Source organism: Trichosurus vulpecula, chromosome 8, assembly GCF_011100635.1.
Source record: "Trichosurus vulpecula isolate mTriVul1 chromosome 8, mTriVul1.pri, whole genome shotgun sequence".
Taxonomy (NCBI): Eukaryota; Metazoa; Chordata; class Mammalia; order Diprotodontia; family Phalangeridae; genus Trichosurus; species Trichosurus vulpecula.
Genome location: NC_050580.1, coordinates 233,432,716 through 233,455,047, shown reverse-complemented (window position 1 = coordinate 233,455,047; position 22,332 = coordinate 233,432,716). Strand labels below are relative to the sequence as shown.

Below are 22,332 nucleotides of genomic sequence, written 5' to 3'. Positions count from 1 at the left end.
GCAGAAATTGACAGTGAAGGCTTAGAATTCAAGACCCTTTTCTGGAAGTTCACAGGTAGCCAGGAGGAAAGGCAGCTTTCAGTCCTGAGGCCCACGGAATCATGGGAGGACTTTGGGGCTCAGCTTGGAGGTTATGCTGAGAGAAGAGGAAGGGGCCCTCCCCCTCATTTCACTTTATCCCAACTGCCCTGGATTGTTCCCATGACCTAATCCTATGGAGTACTACTCTCTGCTTGTCAAGTCGATGGTCATCATCTACAGAACCTCAAAGAATCACACACTCAATCTCAGAGTTTAATGGATGTTAAAGGCCATTTAGAGGTAGCTAGGAGACACTGTGGATAAAGCAGTGGGCCTGGAATCAGGAAGACCTGGGTTCAAATTTGGCCTTAGACACTTACAAGATGTGTGACTCTGGGCAAGTCCTGCTTCTTTCCTCAACTGTAAAATGGGGATAATATAGCACCTATCTCCCAGTTTTATTGTGAAGATAAAATGAAATAATTCTAAAGTATTTAGCACAGTTTCTGGCACCTAATAAATCTTTCCTTTCTTCTTCCTCCCCTTCTCCTTTCTTTCCTTCTTTTTCTTCCCCTTGTCCTTCTTTCTTTCCTTCCTTCCTTCCTTCCTTCCTTCCTTCCTTCCTTCCTTCCTTCCTTCCTTTTTTCCCCCTTCCTTCCTTTCTTCCAAAATATACCTGGTAAGTGGTCATTCGATTCCAGTTGAAAGCCACCAGCAAAAATGAACTCACTACCTCCTTAAACTGCCCATTTCTTTTTGGGACAGCCTTAATAAAAGGAACTTTGTGTTATATTAAGCTAAAATCTGCTTCTTTGCAGGTCGTAGCTATTGTTTCTAGTTCTGACTCCTGGGGCTGATTAACAGTCCCTCTTCTAAATAGGCAACCTGCCTGTAAATGTTTGAAACAATTAATAAACATTTATTAAGCATTTACTATGGGTCAAGAATTGTACTAAGCACTTTGAAGACCGTGACCATTTTCTTCTTTAGCCCCTAAACCTCCAGTCTTTTCTTTTCCAGGCTAAACATCTTTGGTTCCATCTGATCCTCAGATGGCGTGGTTTCCGGTTCTTTTACTATCTTGGTTATCCTCCTCTGGATATGTTGTACCTCATTAGTGTTCTTCCTAACATATAGTAACCAGATTTTAACCCCCCAGATATGATATAATTTAGAGTATAATGGGAGTGATCTTCCTGGTTCTAGACCCATTGCTTGATTAAGGAGTATTTCATTTGTCTTATATCACAGTGCCTGGCACACAGTAAGTGCTTAATAAATGTTTATTCACTGATATCACATTGCTAGCTCATATTGAGCTTGTAAGACTCCCAAACTCTGTAGATCAGTGCCACAGTTACTATGCTCTGCGATCCTGTATTTCTACATTTGATTTTTTGAACCAAGGTGTAGAACTTTACATTTATCTCTATTAAATTCCATCTGAATAGTTTGGACCTTCTGTAGAGATCTTTATGGATCCTGATTCTGTGGCTCAATCCATTGACTAACTCTGTGCAGTCAGGTTTTCAGACTCATACAATATTAAAACTGGAAGGGACTTTTAATATCATGTGGGCCAATTCTTTCATCTTATAAATGAAGAAACTGAGGCCCACAGATTTTAAAAATTTAAAAATGGTTTTTGCAGGTAATGATACCATTCAGGTATTTTAGATTCCCAGGCTAATACTCCTTCCACAATAGCAAACTACCTTCTCTTACTCTCCCAACATCCCTAAACTCCTCTCTCCCATAACTAACCTTCAGCCTCATGTCCCGGGCGTGCCTCTCTAGCTCCTTCCGGAAATCCTCTCGCCCCAGCTTCTCCACGTCCAAGATAGAGTGTTTCCACTCAATCTGCTCCACGCTATGGGGGTCATGAGAAACACACTGGCCAAGCTTCACCTTCTTCAGGACATGCCAGCAGCGCTGGTAGGCAGCCTCATAATCCAGGACCAGCTCACTGAGCGTGCGGAAAGTGGGAGGCTTGTACATGAGGTCCTCACGGCGGCTCATGCCTAGCGCTCCATAACGACCCCCAAAGTTCACCCCCAGCACAATGTGTCGGAAGTAATTCCCTGAGAAGTGGGTTTTGAAGCTGATGGGGAAGCGCTCCAGTGTGGGCATGCTGTTGGTGAGGTAACTGGTCATGCCAGTCTTGCTCAGGAAAACAACCAAAGAGGAGCCAACCACCGGGGTATAGCACATTAGCCAATGGACTGGGTAGATTTCCCAAGATGCTACAGATGGAGCTCTCAGTAATTGAGTTCCAGATCCTTCTGGGGGGTAACAACCCCTCTGTTTTTGTTGCCTTGTCTCTGAGGTAAGGGATTGGTGGCAGTGAAGGTGAATGGATCCTAGCCCTGCTGATCTAGGGCTAGGCCACTAAAGTGGTCTGGAGCTCAGCTCTCAGTTCCCCTTTCCACCTAGAGTGTTTCTTTGCAAGTAGTAGGATGGAGGGGGCAGCTAGGTGGCACAGTGGATAGAGAATCAGGAAGACTCATCTTCCTGAGTTCAAATCTGACCTCAGACACTTATTAGCTGCGTGACCCTGGGCAAGTCACTTAACTCCATTTGCCTCAGTTTCCTCATTCTGTAAAATGAGTTAGAGAAGGAAATGGCAAACCACTCCAGTATCTTTGCCAAGAAAACCCCAAACAGGGTCACAGAGAGCCAGACATGACTCTAACTATGGAACAACAAGAAGTAAGATGGAATTGGAGATTTCCCTCCAGTACAAAGTGCTCCATAAACCCTTCAGGAATGCCTAAATGACCTATAAGGCAGTCCAATCACTACATATGACAAACGTGACACCTGGAGAGTAGCGCCTTGCTTGATTGGATTCAAATCCCAAAGTGGGAGCTTGTCCCATAAATGAGGGTCAGGCCCTTTGTCCTTGGTACCAACCTTTGTACTTTCTGGGGAAGTGAACCTGGGGCCTGGGGAAATTTTCTCACTACTATCAATGTGCAGGTGTAGCACGACTCAGAGGAGGAGATTCTGGGGGTTGGGATTAGGAAGACCTAGGTTCAAAACCTGCCTCTGACATTCACTAGTCCTGTCACTCAGGCCTTAATCTGCGTGACTTGATATGCAGCTCAAGTGACTCCTGACGACTCAACGAAATGACATATGATCTACGTTAGTAGAGAGAGTCCCCTATATTGATGAAATCATGGAATCTTCTCACAGTCACACACAAAAGCCTTTAGTCAGGGGCAGCCCATCTGATACAGTTCCCTAGAATATACTTTTTCAGACATTTTTTGGAAAAAGCCTTCATGGTGAACAAACCAATTTTTACACCCTTTGGGTGGAGAGTGACAATTCCTAACCCTATTTTATAAATTAAAATAAGCAGAGAGGCCCCATGGCATAGAGCAGAGGGGTCAAACATGCGACCCCCCAGATACATGTGGCCTATAACATTTCTGAGTACAGCCTGAACAAATTAAAGTGTAGAGCCTATCTAATTTTAGAATGTTGATGTATTAGTAAAAAATAAATATATAAACATGTGTGGTTTTCTAAGTCAATATGTGCCTTTCAAGGATCCTTATGTTTAGTGTCCTCCATTTCTGTCTGAGCCATATCACTGGCATGGGGGATACAAACATTTATTATGTGTGTGGTGAATCACTTAGTCTCTCTGGACCTCAGTTATCTCATCTATAAGATGAGGGGAGGGGTTTAGACTTGACAACTTCTAAGGTCTTTTCCTGTTTTTTTTTTCAGTTCTTTGAATCATCTAGAGTCCATGATTCCCACCTCTGACCAAGACAGATTCTTCCCAGATCCTGCTCTTACAAGGATAAACTGGTTTGTGTTTGTTTGTTTTTTTGTATCCAGAGAGTGTTCCAAGAATGTAGTTCTCCTTCTCCTGGCCCTGATGATGACTTATCCTCTCTTTAATCTTTTCCTCTGTTACAATAAGTATTCTTCTTCTCTCTTCCAACCTTCTTCTAAATGGTGAGCGGTGAGAGTGAAGATGAACTTCTGGGTCAGGTGGTGTACTACATACACACACACACACACACACACACACACACACACACACACACACCCCAATCATGAACATGCACACACAATACGTGCACTCATACACTCACATACACACATATACACACACCAATCATGAACATGCAAACACAATACATGCACTCATACACACACACAGACACACACAGACACACACAGACACACACGTACCCCAATCATGAACATGCACACACAATACGTGCACTCATATACACACACACACACAGACACACAGACACACACACACACCCCAATCATGAACATGCACACACAATACGTGCACTCATACACACACACCCCCCCCAATCATGAACATGCACACACAATATGTGCACACACACACACACACACACGCACGCACCCCAATCATGAACATGCACACACAATACGTGCGCACACACACACACATACACATATGCACTCACACCACCTTTGGGCTGCGGTTGACGCCATCGCCCTGCCCTGTCCATCCACCTTCCAGTGTCTCTTTTCTAAAGGTCCCTTCCAGTTTATAATTCAGTGGTAAAGTGTCAAGGGTTAGCCTGTGATGTAAGAGATGCAGGTTTCACTCAGAACCAGAGATCATTTCACTCTTGCACCAAAAATACATGGGAGAAGAGGCTGAACAGAAGCACAGGATTTTTGGAAATGAAAGTCTTTAGCGATCTGGCACAATCCCCTTATTTTACAGACGAGGAAACTGAGATCTAGAGAGGAAAGAAACTTGCCCAAAGTCCCATAGGGTGGTGGGAGGCAGAGCCAAGACTCACACCTGTCATTTTGATTCATAGCTAGGGCTCTTTCCACCATGCCAAAAGACCTGGGGGTCGCATGTTTGACCCCTCTGCTCTATGCCAGGGGGCCTCTCTGCTTATTTTAATTTATAAAATAGGGTTAGGAATCGTCACTCTCCACCCAAAGGGTGTAAAAATTTGTTCGTTCACCATGAAGCCTTTTTCCAAAAAATGTCTGAAAAGTATATTCTAGGGAACTATATCAGATGGGCTACCCCTGACTGAAGGCTTTTGTGTATGACTGTGAGAAGACTCCATGATTTCATCATTATAGGGGACTCCCTATTTGGGTAGAAGAAAAAGCAGAGCCGTGATAGGAGAGACGGGCATGGAGTGAGGAGAAAGGATACATTCCCAGGATCACAGCTTCTAGGCATTTGATTGGCAGAGCCTCTTTGGTCATCTCCTTAGCCAGGTCCATCAGCCTGTGGGGAAAGAGGGAGGGTCAGACCTAGGGAGAATGCTTCAATTGTCCTTGGACCCAGAGGAGGACACTGCTAAAGGGGGAGGTGGAAGCAAGGGAGGCTGAAATGGGCAAGAGGTGGAAAGAAGGGCAAGCAACAAGCAAAACAAATTAAAACAGATAACTATCTCTTTCTTGGCCAATTCTGCTTTGGCTTGGCATGCTTCATTTACATGTTCTCTCCCTTGTGAAAGAGGAGAAAGGGCTACGCTTTGGAGATGGGTGGGGAATGAGAGAAAAAGGGAAAAGGGGGAAGCTTTCAGTGGGATGACAAAGAAAGGGAGAAGTTGCTCCCTCTCCTCCATAATACACGTCTTCTGCTATAACACAAAATCCTTTCTCCCTGCCCTCCTATCCATATCTCCCAAACCCTGGACTGCTGATCCAAGAGACCTCCTGAGGAAGGAATAGGGTAGGCAGGTAAGCCAGTTAGCACTGTTCTTCTGTATATCCCCTCACTCACCCTCATACATCTGACAGTCATTAGCAGAGGGTGAAATCCCCCACCTTAGATAGGTAGGCATTCGGGGAGGCTGGGGGAAGGGAGAAAAAAACCTATGCTTTTCCCAAGGCCTCAGAGTTGACCTCTCCTCTTTTAATAACCATTCCCCAAAGGGACCAAACCAGCTGGATTACTCTAGGGAAAGAAGAGGTGGAGGCAGGAACATTTAAGCCCTAGTGAGCCAATAATGGTTTGTCCAAGAAGCATGCAACTGGGACCAATTGCTAGTCTGCAACTGGCTTGATGCTCTATTATCCTTAGGTAATTTCATAGAGTCTAAATTCAGTTAAATGCAAGCCCCATTGTTCCTAGGCTCTCGTGTTTGGAATTCATGGGGCTTTATTAGATTTTAGTTCCAAAGCAACTTGGAACCCTTCTTCCAGTACAGCAGACCTATCTCATCATAGTAGGCCCCTGGGAACCCAGACTCAAACTATTCCTTTCACAAAAGAAGGGAATGGGGGCAGCTAGGTGGCACAGTGAGTAGAGCACTGGCCCTGGAGTCAGGAGGATCTGAGTTCAAATCTGGCCTCAGACACTTGACACATGTGTGACCTTGGGCAAGTCACTTAACCCCAATTGCCCTGCCAAAAAGCAAAAATAAAAAGAAGGGAACAAGGCATTTTTCAGCTCTTATCAGGTAATTCACTGAGAAATGACAAACGAGCCTATTCATAATAGGTAGCAATCTTGAAATCTTCTCCAGGGTGTCCTCACTGGGTACCAGCCTCTCATTAGGTATTTGGAGGTGAAGAAGAAATGGAGGGGAGGAAAAGGTAGGCAAGCATAGACTCTGTCAAATGGATTCTAATTCCTTTTAGAATAGGAGTTCTTACCCATTTTTTGGGATAGGGACCCTTTCTATAGTCTAGTGAAGCTCATGCCCTTCTCAGAACAATGTTTTCAAAAGCATAAAATAAAGTAAAAAAGGATTTTTGCAAAAGTATTACAAAGACAATTATATTGAAATTCAATCATCAAAATGCTAAAATAAAGTTCACAGATCATAGATTAAGAACCCGCTAGGGCATAGGAAGACTGTTCCTTGTCCCTCAGCCTAGCTTCTGGATAGTGCTCTAGGAAGAAGACTAGAGGAGGTAGCTTCTCCATTGAGCTATTTTAAAAAAAGATCTGATATATACATACGTGTGTTTGTGTGTGTGTGTGTGTGTGTGTGTGTGTGTGTCTGCACTCCTAAGGCACATGTTGATTTTCATTACCTACCAATAATATATAAATACCTTATCCTGGCATTGGAGGGTCTTCATAATCTTCCTCCAAGCTGCCTTTCCAGCTGTATTGCATACTTCTACCCTTCATCTACTCTAAATTCTAGCCACTAATTCTTCTCTCTCCCACTTCTGCCCCACCTGCCTGGAATGGACTCTTGACATCTTTCCACTCTTTGAAGGTCCTACTCAGGTGCTGTCTCCTCCATGAAACTTCACTTGATCTGCACAGTTAGAAGTCACACATTCTTCCTCCAGTCTTTCAGGCCACTCTCTGTCTCCTATTTGCTTAATCATTTTTATCTTGCAGAGTATAATCCCTCTGAGGGCAGGGAGTGTGTGATTTTTCGTCTCTATGTCTTCATCACCTGATAAATTTAATTAGCCCTTAATCTCATTCCCAGTGTCCCATCCTCCAAACTACCAAAGCAGGAAGGTAAGATGGCTCCACTTCAGGATGCATATGACCCTTCTGTGGACTCATTTTCTCTTCAAGGCTGCCCTTGACTTTCAATTTAACCTAATTCCATTTGTATGAAGACCTTGCCTTTACCATGGATAACTTATATTCCTCCAGGAATGGCCTGATACATCCCTATTGAAAAGCACAGCTGCCCAGGAATGCAGGAAGCATGTGGAGCTCCTGTCCGATTCAGTGGGGAAAAGCTCTGATCAGAACAGTGAAAGGCGGCACTTACCCAGTCAGAGGTCTGCTCTTCTTAATTTCAAAGAACTGTGTTCCTGTGTGATTGTACCTGGAGGCAAAAGGTTAAGGGTCATTTGGCTTCCCCTAGAAGGGAACAAAAATCAAGGATGGGAATGCCACATTGTCTCTTGGACACATCTGTCCTTCTGCCATGGGCATAACTCACTTTTTAAACCTCTTTTTCAGGGACCAAGTGGTAGAATCAATGTTACCTTTGCTACTGTGAAGGGCACAACAATCTACTGCCCCATGGCTCTACTCCATGGTGATTCTGAGTGGTAGTCAGTGTAGTCAAAGCTCCTTTCTCTGACCATCACTCCCTACTGCCTCACAACCATCCACACCAACAACATCCCTCTGGCATCCCTCTCCCACTATTTCCTAACCTTCCATTTTGCCATTTGGAGACTGCGTTTTGTTATTTAACCCCTCTTCCTATTAGGTCTGTGCTTTATTCCTCAAAGTTACTTTGTGTATATTTGATACACAAACTTTCTATAAATATAGTGTGTATATGCTGTTTCTCTCCAATAGAATGTAAGCTCATTGAAGGCAGGAATTGTTTTACTTTTCCTTTGTACCCAGGGGTATGCTGGGAGACAGCTCAAACCAGCAGAGCTGATTGTTAAATGTTGTATGAGCATTTACAGCTCAGAAATCTGAAAATGCTATGAATAAGGGCTTGATATACTGTTTTGTTTTTGTCTAGATTAGAGAAAGTGATGGAAAAATGTTAATAATGTAGATTCAGCTTCAAAATGTGTCACACAAGCATACAGCTCTTTGGATCCCCAGTGACTGGAAAACAGTCGGAGCTTAATAAATGCTTCTTAAATTGCACTGAATTAGGAATTCCCCTGTATGGTCAATTTTTCCCCTAACACTAGGGAATCCAGAGTTTATAAGATATCTCAGGAGACATGCAAAATTCTAATTCTCCCAGAGGCAGGGGAAGAGAACAAACATTTATAGGGCATATTGTGTGCCAGGCACTGTGCTAAGTGCTAAGACAAGGAAGATGGGCAAACAGAGTTTAGGTAGCTTGCCCAGGGTCCCACAGTGAATAAGTATCTGAAGCTGGATTTGAACTCAGGTCTTCTGACTTCAGGCCCAGCACTTTATCCACTGGGCCCACAAGGTGAAAGGGAAAGGAACAAATACTTAATAAGCACCTGCTACATGCCAGGCACTATGTTAAGTGCTTTACAATTATTATCTCATTGAATCCACAACAAAATGCGATGAAAACAAACTGCTTTCCAATGCCCTCTTTGACAAGGGCTTAGCTTCCATCTCAGGGTAATGCAATACACAGTGGTGCCTTCCTTTGGTTAGACCTGGGTGGCAAGGAACATGAGACACACTACTCAGTGGGGCAAAGGATACTGCAGCTCCCTGATATAACGCTGTATGGCTTCCAGGCGCTCAGGGATAGATGTGGACGGCTGGAATGTAGGCACACTTGGTATGGGAGTCTGGGGAAACAAAAGAAATAGAATCTTGGTCATAATGAGAGACGAAGTTTAGTTCTTGAAACCTTCCAATCAAGCAGGCTTGATTTTGGGAGAAAGTACAAAACAAATGAAACTGATCTCTTCCATCCTACCACTCAATCTCCTCTTTCAGTCTGTCTGTCCTTCCTTCCTCCCCACCCCGTCTGTCTCTTTCTGTGTCTGTCTGTCTGTCTGTCTGTCTGTCTCTGTCTTTCTGTCTCTCTGTGTCTCTCTCTCTCTCTCTGTCCCTCTGTCTCTGTCTCTCTCTCTCTCTCTCTCTCTCTGTGTCTCTCTCTCTGTCTCTCTCTCTCTGTCCCTCTGTCCCCATTGATTGGCCATCCATAGATCCCAGGCCAAGCCTCACTTGATCATTGTTTGGGCCCAGATTGGCTCAGAGTAAATGTAAATACCAATTGTTTCTATTTTGGCCAGAGACCCTAAGGGTCTTTCTTTCCCAGACTGATTTTTTTTTTGACTAGCTAAAAAGACCATTCTCTGCCTCATTTCTTACCTAGCCTTAATCACTGAATGGGCATTGCTTTAGTCGAACTGAGACCCGTTAAAGACTTTAGCTTTTAAGCTAAGGTCTCTCACTGTATCCGGGGCCATCTCTAGTCATCCTGATCTATATCTTGCTAGATGACCCTGGAGGAAAAAGTGAGGCCGGTGACTTTGCACAGCCGTCCCTCACTTAAACCCAATTCACTTGCGTGTCTTGCCGTCACCTCCCTGGTGTCATGGTACTCTTTGAGAATGAAGGACAGGCAACAACAACAACAACCTTCCCTTCGGTGCTATCTCCTGATTCCCATCCTGCTCCCTCACCTCCGGTAGATGCTCTTCCTCCCTCCCTCCCTCCCTCCCTCCCTCCCTCCCCTATAGCATCATATCCAGACTTATCTACCACGGGCAAACCTCAGCTCTCAATAACTGAGACTCATATGGAACAAAACACTGACTTGGTTTGAAGAATATTTGAATTTCAGTTTTGTTCTGATTAAATAGTTTTAGAAATGAACATGCTTGGGTACAATTCAAACTGGTTCACTGGGATTTAAAAAAAACCTTTTATTAGATTCATGCTATTTTGTAGAAATTTAATATCTGGATTCAGAAAGCACAAGAGGAACAACACAGCAGAGAGGATTAGAGACAGCCTTGGAGTTGTAAACACCTAAATTCCACCCTTGACCCAGACTAGCTATGGGACCACAGGCCAGTCACTTGGCCTCAGTGCTTTAGGCAATTCTCAAGCTGTGGCTACCTCTGCATTGGTAGGTGGAGTTTCCCTTATTGAGTTCATCTTCCCCCCTTCTTGCCCTCTGGGGTAAGTGAAATTTGTTCTGTGTTTGAGTTGAGTGACATTAAAATGTATTTGCTCTATGTAGCATGCTGTCTGGGACCTGCCCTGTGCCAGATGACAGTCTGCTAATCATGCTCTTCTGTCAGTGGGTATGGATTAATATGTTATCCCCTCCCAGGTAACATGAGTAAATGATATTAGTGGTTTTCTGAAGGTGTGATACATTAATCCAAAGTAATAACTAATGATGAGAATATTTGATTTCCTAGTAGACTGAGAGATGGGGGAAATGGAAGGAGATGTGCTTTGGTCAGACGGGTCTTTCTGTGGCCTCAAAAAACAAATATATAGATTATCCCTGCTTTTCACATTCTTTTTTGGCAAGACTTCTTATTATGCCACTGATGTGGTTCGTGGCATCCACAGAGACCACGACTAGGAAAATCACCCAGCTCTATCAATGACTGCATCCATTTTTCTCCAGTGTCTTGGTTCTGTCACTAAGTATTGTGGGGAAGAGGGAGAGAACCCTTGTCAGAAGGGTCTACTCTAGCCCTGGAATCTCCCCTGGGAAGGATTTTAAGAATAAACAGATGCTGGATTTAAGACAGGAAGAACAGCATATGAGTCCTTTTGATGTGTGGAAGAAGCTCACTGGAAGCTCAGGACTGACTCAGTGTGAGTCACAGGAAAATACTGTGCAGCAGACACAATAGGAAAGGTTAAAGTTAGGTCAGGTTTGGCCACCAAATTTCCCTGGGTTTTACCCATTCCACATTTCATGCTGAGGTCTTTTGGCAAGGCAGGGAATGAAAGTCTTAGCCTTTCTACTAATAGAGACTATTTGCGGTCAATGACTTCTCTCTGCGATTGCCCCTCCTTCTCCCCCAAATCTTGAAGACCCATAATTTGTCTGGGAAAAAATGAATCAGAAGATGGGGAGGCCCCACAAAACCCAGGTATTCTGGCTAAACCAAAAAGACTAGTATGGCACAGGATACAGACTGGCTGGACAGATCCCTTCCCATTGAGAGACTCCGATTTCCAGCCGTAGCTTACACTGGGAACAAGGCCCATCTCTCTTTGGGGTTTCCCTGCACCAATATAATGGTCATCCCATTCCATCCCATGTATCCCTGGTTCCTCTATTTGTCAAATGATGCCCCAGCCGTTGTGGGCATCTCCTCTATCACGCTGTCTTTGCCAAATCCAAGGCCGTAGACCAGGAGGTTTCCTGGATTTTCAAGCCCAGACCTTGTGGCTACCCAGAAGCAGAGCTAGTGACTGCTGAGTGATGGAGTCCAACATATCTAGAACAAAGGGAAGCAGAATAGGGGTAGAAAAGAACCTAGATCATCCTATGGTGGTGAGCTTTTGTTATTCTCTTCATCACAGGCCTTTACATAACTGGGGTTACCCAGAAAGAGGTTAGACTTTAGCAGAGAAAGGAAAGTGAGCCATGACACTCACAGAGGTTAGCAGATTAGTGCTTTCCCTTCAACCTCCAACAGATACACATGGAAAAGCTTTGAAATGCAGGAGGGCAGAGGCTCCATAGCTATTGTCGCCATACTGGCCTTCTGTCCTGTTCCCTCCCTGTGGCAGCTCCTCCTGCCTGGGTTGTCCCTAGCAACAGATTTGCCTCCCCAAACAGATGACATCTCTGCTGGGGAGAAGCAGCTTCTGCTTTCTTTTCTCCCTTTCCTCACTGACACGGCTGCTGTCATAAGTCAACAAAGCTGAAGGTCTGGGGCCTTCCTTTCCCCATGCCAAGTGAGCTAAGGACCACCACGGATCTGTCTTTTGTCATTCCAAATAAATACAACCTATCCAATGGGAATGGGGGAAGGCAAGGTGGCAGAAGGAGGGGCCACCACTACCACCACTACCACCGTCACCATTACCATCGACACTTTATGTTTATATTGCTTTTAATAGCTGTCAAAATGCTTTCACACACATCATCTCATTTAATTCTTACAACACATCTGTGAGTCAGGCCAGGCAAAAGGATTTGGTGTTGGAACAGATTTTAGACATTGCCTAGTCTAACTCCCTAATTTTATAGATGATGAGACGGAAGTAGCCTTTTCTCCTTTGTGAAACTTATTTTCTTATCTCGAAAATGAAAGATTAGAAGAGGGGATGATTGGACTAGATCATCACTAAGGTCCCTTTCAGTTCTACCAAAGGAACTCTGCGTAAGATTGTTGGTTGATTCCTCAGGAATTCCTAAGGGGAAACAGGAACTACTTCACCAAACTTTCTGTAAAGGCAGACAGGTAGTCAAGATCAAAAGCATGTGCATACACAGACACAGACACAGACTCAGACACACACACACACACACACACACACACACACACACACTTTTCACTAAACTATGCTAGTCCCCCGTTCTCCTGGATGCATTTTGACTGTAGGAGGACTCTCCCTCTAGACTTTTATATTCCAATATCACACGGTAAAGAGGTCCAGAGGTCTATCTGTGGATGATGCTAAAACAGTAGAGATTCCCACCAGTACCATCTCACTGACTCAGGCAAACATTTTCTTATAGCTGATGAACATTAGGAAGTATACCTTACTTCTGAGTCTTACTAGCTGTGTTACCATGGGCGAGTCGCTTGACTCTCAGACCTCTGAAGGCTATTGTGAAGTTCAAATGAGATAATTAGAAGTCCTTCACAAACTTCAAATGTCAGTTACGTAAACGTCAGTTATGATTTTATTTTCCTTTCTATTTTCTGACACCGTCAATGATGATCAAGAAATGAGACAGAAATGAGGAGGGGAAGGAGGGTTATCACCAGGGAAAGAGGGAAAAACAGCCTCAAGGAATGATGGAATTACAGATTGGAGAACACTCTCCCATTAACCTCTTCCCCCACAATTTGACAGGGCTGTCCCTGATAATGTCTGGATGGTGAAAGCAGACCCATGCTTCCCCACGGATAGATCAGGATGAGGGTGAAGAAGCAACAACCTTGAGCCTGCTAATAGCCTCTAATTGACTGCTGGGCCAGAGATTTTTTGCAGGCCTAGGGACTTCCAAAAGATTATATTTATTTAAAGATAAAACTAGAGTTAATAGTTAAAGCACTGTTTACATATTGTTACCCTTTCTAATTTAGTTTAAATCTATACACCTAAGTGCTGTTTTGTTTTTAATAATGTCATTTGCATTCATTAGCACTTTTAAAATCCCTTGAACATAGAACAAATAGATGGGGGCACCAAGATTAGGGAAACAGGAGGGGAAAGTAAGAAGAACATTACCAAAGCTATCTCCTATACCTCTTGGGACTTGGGCAAATTTCTTTATCTTTCTGGGCCTCAGTTGCCTCATTTGTCAAATGAGGTTACTGGACTATTGGAACTCTAAGGTCCCTTCCAGCCCTGATGAACACCGATTTCCTGATAGTCCGCTGCTCTTTTTTAGATTAAGTCATTTGGGTTTCATGAGTAAAAGATCATTATTTGAGCACTGCACGGAGTTAGGTATTCTAGTCCTAGCTTGGTCACTAATTAGCTGTGTAACTTTGGGTCAGTTACTCAACTTCTTTGGGCCTTGTTTTCTTTATTTGGAAGAAGAGGAAGAGAAGGGGCAGGGGGAGGGGAAGGTGGAGGAGGGAAAGACGAAGGAGAAGGAGGGGGAGGAGGAGGGAGGAAAAGAAGAAAAAGATAGAGAGGTAGATGGAGAAGAAGAAGATAGAGAAGATGGAGAAGAAGGAGAAGGGAAAGAAGGAGGAGGAGGAGAAAGAGAAGAAGGAGGAGGAGGAGGAGAAGAGGAAAGAGAAGGAGAAGATGGAAAAGGAGGAGACAGAGAAGAAGATGGAGAAGGAGAAGAAGGAGAAGCAGATGGAGAAGGAGAAGAAGAGGAGGAGGAGAATTAGAAGACAAGAATGAAGAAGGAGGAGGAGGAGCAGGAGGGGAAGAACATGGGGAAGGGGTGGGTAGGAGGAGGAGGAGGAAATTGGGTAAATGATCCCTAACGTCCCTTGCAGTTTTAACATTCTGTGACGTTAATCTCATTCCAAGTGGAAAGTCTGTAATGCTACCACTTCAAGCCCCTGCCCCCGGATTTCATCAAGAAAACTCCTACCAATGCAGATCAGCAGCTAGCTATAGACTGGCATCTCTTCTATAACTTGTCTTTGAGAGTTACCCAGAACACTAAAAAGTCAGATGACTTGCCCATGGTTCCATAACTAGCATGTTATAAGAGGCAAGATTTGAACCTAGATCTTCTAGAGCCCTTAATTCACTACAGTAGGCTGCTTCTCTACCACTACTAGCATCCAGCCCCCTAAACTGACATTTTCCCCTCTCCAGCTTTCCCCAGATAGCCGGCATTTATATAGTGCTTACTGTGTAACAGGCACTGTGCTAAATGCTTTACAATGACTGTCTCACTTGAGCTTTACGACAACCCTGGGCGTAGGTGCTACTGTCACCTCCGTTTCACTGGGGAGCAAACTCAGGCAGAGAGCGATTAAGTGACTGGTCCAGGATATCTGAGGTTGGATTTGAACTTAGATCTTCCTGAAGGCTCAGCGCTTTATCCACTGTACTACCTAGATTACTGGTTCCCTTTGGGCTAGGAGATGGGGCAGGAAATGCCTATTTCTGGTAGAGGGAAGTGTGGACACCAAAACCAGACTTAAGGCAATCTTACTTTGGTCTCCAGGCTGCGCTACTTTTCTGTGCTCAAAAGTTGTTGGGGGAGATTTAAATCCTTCTAACACCTCTCCAAAACTTCCTCCTAATCCTCTATCTTCGCCTCTCATCCAAAAACCAAATAAAAACCAACCAACCAACCCAACCCAACATTAACTCCAACAACCCAGTGTGCTGCCCTTCTTCTATCTGAAGCCAACTACCTGTGGAACGGACAAGCTCCTTGTGGGTATGGACTGTTTCATCATCATCTGTGAATCACCAGACTAATGCAATGCCTTGCACAAGGCATGCACTTTTAACACCTGCTGAATAGAACTGATGGTAACAACTATTTTCCCAATGATGGTGTTGGGTTTGTGCCAAGATATTCATGTTCCATTCCCCAGTACCCTTGGTGACTAACTTATACCTCTGCTTAATGGCCAGCTAGAGTGAGGATGTAGCTTGGGGTTAATCTATTCAAAACTTAGTCACTCACGTGAGAATAGAATCTGTGGTTCTACTCCTAAAGCACAGGTCTGATGATCAGACCTTCTTTCCTCTCAATAAACTAAAGTGGCTCCCTATTATCTCCAATATCAAAGAAAAAGTCCTTTAGCCTTTAAGCTCTTTATAACTGGGTCCCTTCTTATCTTGCTTGACTTTGTAGATGATCTGTGATCTAGCCATTATAACCCACTTATCCTTTCTCACATATGACACTCTATATCCTATCTCCAAGTCTTTGCACCAGCTGTTTTCCATGCTTTGAATGCTCTTCCTCCATCAACACTGGCTTTCCTTAAGACTAACCTTAAGCATTACCTCCTCCAGGAAACTGGTCCCCTTCGGGGGATAATGCCACCCCTTCTAAGATTATCAGTCATCTACTGTCACTTATCTTTTATGTTCTCATGTATATATGTTGTCTCTCCCATTAGAACATAAGCTTCTTAAGAGTAGGGAATGATTTTTTGGTTGATTGACTGAAGTATGCTAAAAAAAACAAACCACAGAACGTTAAAATCATACAAGGTATTAGAGATCATCTAATGCAAGCCCTTCATTTCCCAGACAAAGAAACTGAAGCTCAGACAGGTATGAAATCGGAGAAATCACTTCACAACACAGTGATAAAGTTAGCACTAGAACCCAGGTCTTGCAGTCTAGAGTGTTTTCTAATACATCAGGATGGTTTTGGCTTCATCAGAATCATGCTTTGGCCAGATGTGGGCCTCTTCCTCATGAAAGACACCTGAGAAAAGATGTCACCAGTCCACCAGCATCTCTCTATCAGAGAGCCATTTCTCAGTTTAAGTCACTTTCAGAGTTTACAACCAACAGGTAAATTGACACCACTTGGCCAGTGATTTTCCATAGTGGCCCGGCCTCAATCCTCATATGAGAAAAGAAAAAAAATCTTCTTGACCCAAAGCATTTACCAAAAACTAGGCTCCCAATCAGCAGACTTGAGGGGGTAGAATGTCTCTTTAGATAGTTATGCTATACCTATGTAAGGATGAGAACCCCTCAGTCAGATGTTTCTGATGATGCCAGCTGTCCTTTAATGCATGAGGCTCTGTTATCCTATTCAAAGCTAGGCATTCAGCTATGACCTCTTCCTAACCAGTTTTCCGTATCAGGTGCTCTATCGTATAATCTGTGTGTGTGTGTGTGTGTGTGTGTGTGTGTGTGTGTGTGGTGGAAAGAGGTCTTCCTAGGTCTCACAATAGTTTTGTCATCAAAGAACATTTATCCAGAACTCATTTGCTCGAGCTAGGCACTTAGTTGGTGGCAAAGTGGGTAGAACACCAGGCCTTGAATCAAGAAGACCTGAGTTCAAATATGGCCTCAGACACTTACTAGCTGTGTGACCCTGGTCAAGTCACTTAATCCTGCTTGCCTCAGTTTCCTCATCTGTAAAATAACCTAGAGAAGGAAATGACAAACCACTCCAGTGTCTAGCCAAGAAAACCACAAATGGGGTCACGAAGAGTCAGACACCACGACTGAAAACATGACTGAACGAGGCAAGGCATTTAGTACAACACAATCTAGACACAATGCTGTCTGCCTTTCAGGGTGTCATAATCTGGCCAAACAGGTGTAATTTATTTTGTGTCCATTTTTAATTCCTTCCACTCCTGGACTCTTCCTTTCCCCATTCATTCCTCTTTCAGTAATCCAAATTCAGGTGATCATGTGAATGCTTATTCAGTTTTCTAGCTACCTTTCCCAACTTCTGCTCACTCCCAAAAGGACTTGCCTGTATCTTGTTCTGCAGGGACCTGGGCTAAAGAACCAACAAAGAATTTTAACTCTGCAAGGAGCCTCAAGGGCCATTTAGTCCATTCAAAACATGACAATTCACTACACCTCTCATCTCTATACTTTTCTATACCCATTTAAACCACTCTAAATCCCCTGTACGCCCCTGGACAAGAAGTCACATGAAGTCGACTTATATGACAAGAAACTCTCTCCTTTCTCTTCTTCATCCTCTCCCCACCCCAGGTTAGTTTACAGAAAATTAATCTGTTGAACTAATTCACGTTTGGAGGATGAGTTATAGAGCTTAATGTCTTATCACTCCCAATTCATGTATGTGTATTTTAATAGGCCCTTTTGGAAACATAGTGCCTAAAACTCAAACAAGTATCTAAACTGCAAACATTTCAGACACTGGTAGAGAAGATATTCCTGAACAGGTGGGACCTCTTTCAGTCCTTCAAATCACCAGTTACTCTTTTTATGCGTGCATTTGGCTCAGGTTTCACAGCCTTTGGGTCTGTGAAGTTCAAGGACCCCACATGACCCTTTAGCTCCCACTCAGAAAGACTCCCACACTGACTCACCTTGGGCAGGTCTGTGGCCCCACGGATCCTCTGTGCCACCTTCTCTCCATCAGGATGAATTTTGGCCACGTGTCTCCACATCCTCTCCCAGGTGGCCTCATCCACAGGCAGCCCACCCCGGTTAACAAAGAAGGGGACACCTCCATCTCGGAGGTCTTCATCCCCTTCTTCCTCTTGCTCTTCTTCCCTCTGTGCTGAGGCCCCTTCACTGGTTTCAGATCTCCTGACCCCAGAAGCAGCAATGGCACCACTGCCACTAGGGCCCACTTTTTTTCCCCCAGGCATCCCAAACTCTTCAGAAAAAATAATGTTTCCAGAAAAGGAAAATTAGGTAGTTCACAGGAAACTACCGAATGAATTGACTCACTCGCTGCCAGAGAGACAACACATGACCCACCAGAGTGTAGGGCCCCTTTAAGAAATCAGGGTGTGGTTCATTTATAATAAAACAATAATTTTTAAAAAAGATAGAATCAGTGCAATATCAGGGTACTCCCCAGGGCAGAAAGGTTCTTGGTTGTCTAGGATCAACCTTGCAGTAATACTTGGATTTGTTAAAAAGAAAACAACATAGCCTGAGAGGCCTGCACACAAACACAGACAGTCCGTACAGCCCAAAGCTCTCTGGAAGAACAATGACAGAAGCCCGGGGTTAAAGAAAAGTCTAACGGGCCAGAAGCCTGACAGCTCAGATCAGCTTCAAAAGGAGAGGGCAAGGCACGTCCGTGCACACCGACTTAGTGCCCCTCAGTTCCAGCTTCAGGAAGAATAAATTCCTCCACAAGGCACACAAGACGACGTTAGCCCGAGGGACCAAGGCTCTCACGGACCAGTCGGCTTCGGGAACAGACTATCTGCTGGCAGCTTTTTTCCGAAAGAGACGGGACTGAGCGGAGGGGGGTGGGGGAGAGGAAGGGCCGAGAAAGGAAGGGAGGGTAGGGGGGACTGGCTATTTCCCTGTGGGGATGGATAGCAAAGAGTGGATACACGGCTGTACCTTACAGAGACGTGGGCACCACAAGGGGCAAGGGACGGGCAAACACACATCCCACCCGGTCCAACTACCTTTACAAAGTGGTCTTTGTCTCCGGTACCACCGCTCGCTGCCTCTTCACCCCTCCCAAGACAGCAACAGAACCCACAGCGGTGGGAATTACAATTTTTTTTTTTTTTAAGAGGAAAGAGGGAAGTAACGGGGGAGGGTGATAGGGCAGAGAAGGAGATAAGGCAATATAAAGAAGACCCTTCTTGTTTCCACCCTTCCTCTGCTAGCGGGAGGTTGGTGACTTCACAGTGCCGGGCTCCCCCACCGATGCCATACCAAAGATTCTCCTATACAAGTCCCTTGCCCCAACTCAACTAGCAGGGCTCAAGCAGGGTGAAGGGGGCCAGACTGAGAGCCCGGCTGAGGTCACCAAGCTCCGAGCTGCGGCCACTGGGGCGCCGCCCGGGGCTGGATGCAGCATGGGAGGCGGCGGGAGGCGATGCCCGCGGTCACCGAGAGAGTGGAAGGGAGAGGAAAGGGAGGGAAGGATGCTTCGGGTGCAGGGCAGGGTGGTGGACGCGCAGGAGGGGCTCAGGCTCCTACTTGCTGGGCAAAGGGGTGGAGAGAGAAGGACAGAAGGGAAGAAGGGAGGTGGGGGTAGGGTTGCAAAGGGAGACTCAGGCTCCAGCTGCAGCAGCCGGCGGATGTTGCCAGAGGCTAGCCACAAAGCCCCGGGAGGGAGCGAAGCGGCTCCCGGGTCCCTGGCAGTCCATGGGGTGCTGCAGGAGGGGATGGGAGCTCATATGCCCATTGCGTCCTCTATGGCCTGAACGCCGCTGCCAGTGCCACTGCCGTCGCAGCCTCTGGGAACAAGGGCAAAGCCGCCGCGGCGTACCCCAGCTGCTCCTCCCCCCCACCCCCGCCGCCCTCCCGACTCCAGACTCCGCCCGGTGTCTCTGTCTCCAGCCCTGGCACTCCGTGCGCATGCGTTCCCTGTTCCCCCCTTTAAAGGGCCAGCAGACTCCCCCACTCCGGCCCCTTCAGCCCCGAAGTTGTTTCGGAGCTGCAGACGCTTCCCTTTTTTCTGACGCCGCCGATCTGGGAATTTACCTGGGACTTTCAGACCAAGCGGAGGAAGTTGGCCAAGGACAATAACAAGGGGGGAGAATTAGCGGAACATCTTGGTACTATAAGGCGGTCAGCCTAGTCATCTTTTTATGGGTGAGGAAACTGAGGTCTGGAGAAGCCGCGTGACCTACAGGCAGTCAAATAACTAGTTAGTGACAGAACGGAGGCTGGAATTTAGATTTTCTTACTCCCCAGAGGCTCTTCTTTACCTAATAATAGGCTTCCTAGAGGAGAGCCATGTAACAGATAAGACCCCATTTGGGGTTTTCCTGGCAAAGATACTGAAGTGGTTTGCCATTTCCTTCTCCAGCTCATTTTACATATGAGGAAACTGAGGCAAACAAGGTTATGTGACTTGCCCAGGGTCGTGCGGCTAGTAAATGTTTGAGGTCATATTTGAACTCAGGAAGATGAGTCTTTCCGACTCAGGGCCAGGGATGCTACTCATTGCGCCCCTTAGCTGCTCAAAATGCCACTCTCGCTTCTATTATTAACTTAGCTGTGTGACCTTGAGTAAGTCACTTGGTTTCTCTGGGTCTCAGTTTTCTCATTTGTAAAAAGAGGATGACTTCTAAGGATCTTTCCTGCTCTCCCCTTCTGAATGACTGAAGGGTCAGTGGATGTAAATGGTAGCAGTACTACCTACCACTCCTCCCTTACAGGCCTTCTACAACTGACACTCAGAACTGAGGGGTTAAATGGTAACCCGTGGTAACTCATGCCCCAGAGAGAGTGATCCATAAACATTTATTCAGTGTCTACTAGGTCCCAGGCACTGTGCTAAGTACTGGGAATACACAAAGAGGCAAGACAGCCCCTGCCTTCCAGGAGCTTGTAGTCTAATGGGGAGACAAGATGCCATATATTATAAGCCAGCTACGTACATGATAAATAGGAGAGAAGGCACTGACATTGAGAGGGGTTGGGCGTGTTTCCTGTGAAGGTGGATTTTATTCCGGACTTAAAGGAAGCCAGGGGGAGGTCAGCAGTCAGAGAGGAGGAGGGAGAGTGTTTCAGCCATGGGAGAGAAAATACCTGGTGTCTAGAGATTGTATGGCTTGTTGGCGGAACGTCAGGAAGGCCAGCATCGCTGGATTGAATACAAGACTCGAAAGATAGAAGGGGGCTGATTTATGAAGGACTTTGAACGCCAAAGAGAGCATTTTGTATTTGATCCTAGAGGCAATAGGGAGTCACTGGAATTTATTAAATAGGGAGGTGATTGACTACTGAAAGCACCTACCTATGGATTACCATTCTGATCCAGTCTAGAATCCCTTCTCCCAGAGAAACTCACCTGGAAGGTCCAGCAAGATCAGTCAAGGCTAAAGGAATAACAAAACATAAGGAGAGTGCACTAACCTGCCTCCTAGGAGGCTATGACTTTTCAGAAAGGCACCCTTTAGGAACTCAGCTTTAATATATGTGTGTCTGTTGGCAAGGTGACTTGAGCTCTTGCGTTCTTCAAAAGTAGGTATGGGAGGACATAGAAGGGATGTGAGAAGGGAGGTCAGTCAGTCCAGAGTGAAGGCAATAACTGTTTTACCTCCTGGTTTTGCAGTGATAATGAAGCATTGAGATTAACACTGGGTAGAAAGGTATTTTCTGCAAGCAAATTTCTAGGAATTGGAGTGCAGGAAACATGACTTGTTTAAATTTTGTAAGAGGGTTGTGTGTGTGTGTGTGTGTGTGTGTGTATTTTAAAGAACTATATTTTTGATATCATTCTAGTTTCTACCAAGCTTAGAATAGAAAAGATAACTGTTTCTGATCTGTAAAATGAGGGGTCCACTCTAGACTATATGATTTTCTTCTAGCTTGAAAGAGCGATATAGAACTAAGTATCTTAAAGAATCTGACAGTATATACTGGATACTTCCAGAGGGGATTGCTCTACCAGAGGAATGGGTGTGTGTGTGTGTGTGTGTGTGTGTGTGTTATAGAATCATTATGAAGGTTTCAAAGGGCTGTAACCATTAAGGAACTGAGTATTATTGTCTACTCCCCAGGGTTTGACTATTACAAGAAAAGTCATTTTGGGTCTTGGCAGAATATTAGAGGATGGTACTCGGAATGGCTCAAGTTGCCTCTGAAAGGATAAAATTTCCATCAGATCCAAGAAGGAGCTGATGTACAATTTCACAATT

General features: G+C 45.0%; 1 protein-coding gene across 1 annotated transcript in view; it reads right to left on the bottom strand.

Moving 5' to 3' along the window:
- VASH1 (vasohibin 1) overlaps positions 1-19,955 on the bottom strand; it is a 34,845-nt gene extending 14,890 nt beyond the window's left edge. The window contains exons 1-5 of the mRNA XM_036736105.1: positions 18,073-19,955; positions 9,146-9,234; positions 7,752-7,808; positions 5,210-5,284; positions 1,786-2,167 (exon numbers count right to left, since the gene is read on the bottom strand). Coding sequence (XP_036592000.1) covers positions 1,786-2,167; positions 5,210-5,284; positions 7,752-7,808; positions 9,146-9,234; positions 18,073-18,357 — 888 coding nt within the window. The 5' untranslated portion in view covers positions 18,358-19,955. The remainder of the gene's footprint in view (positions 1-1,785; positions 2,168-5,209; positions 5,285-7,751; positions 7,809-9,145; positions 9,235-18,072) is intronic.
- Between the last annotated feature and the right edge of the window lie 2,377 nt (positions 19,956-22,332).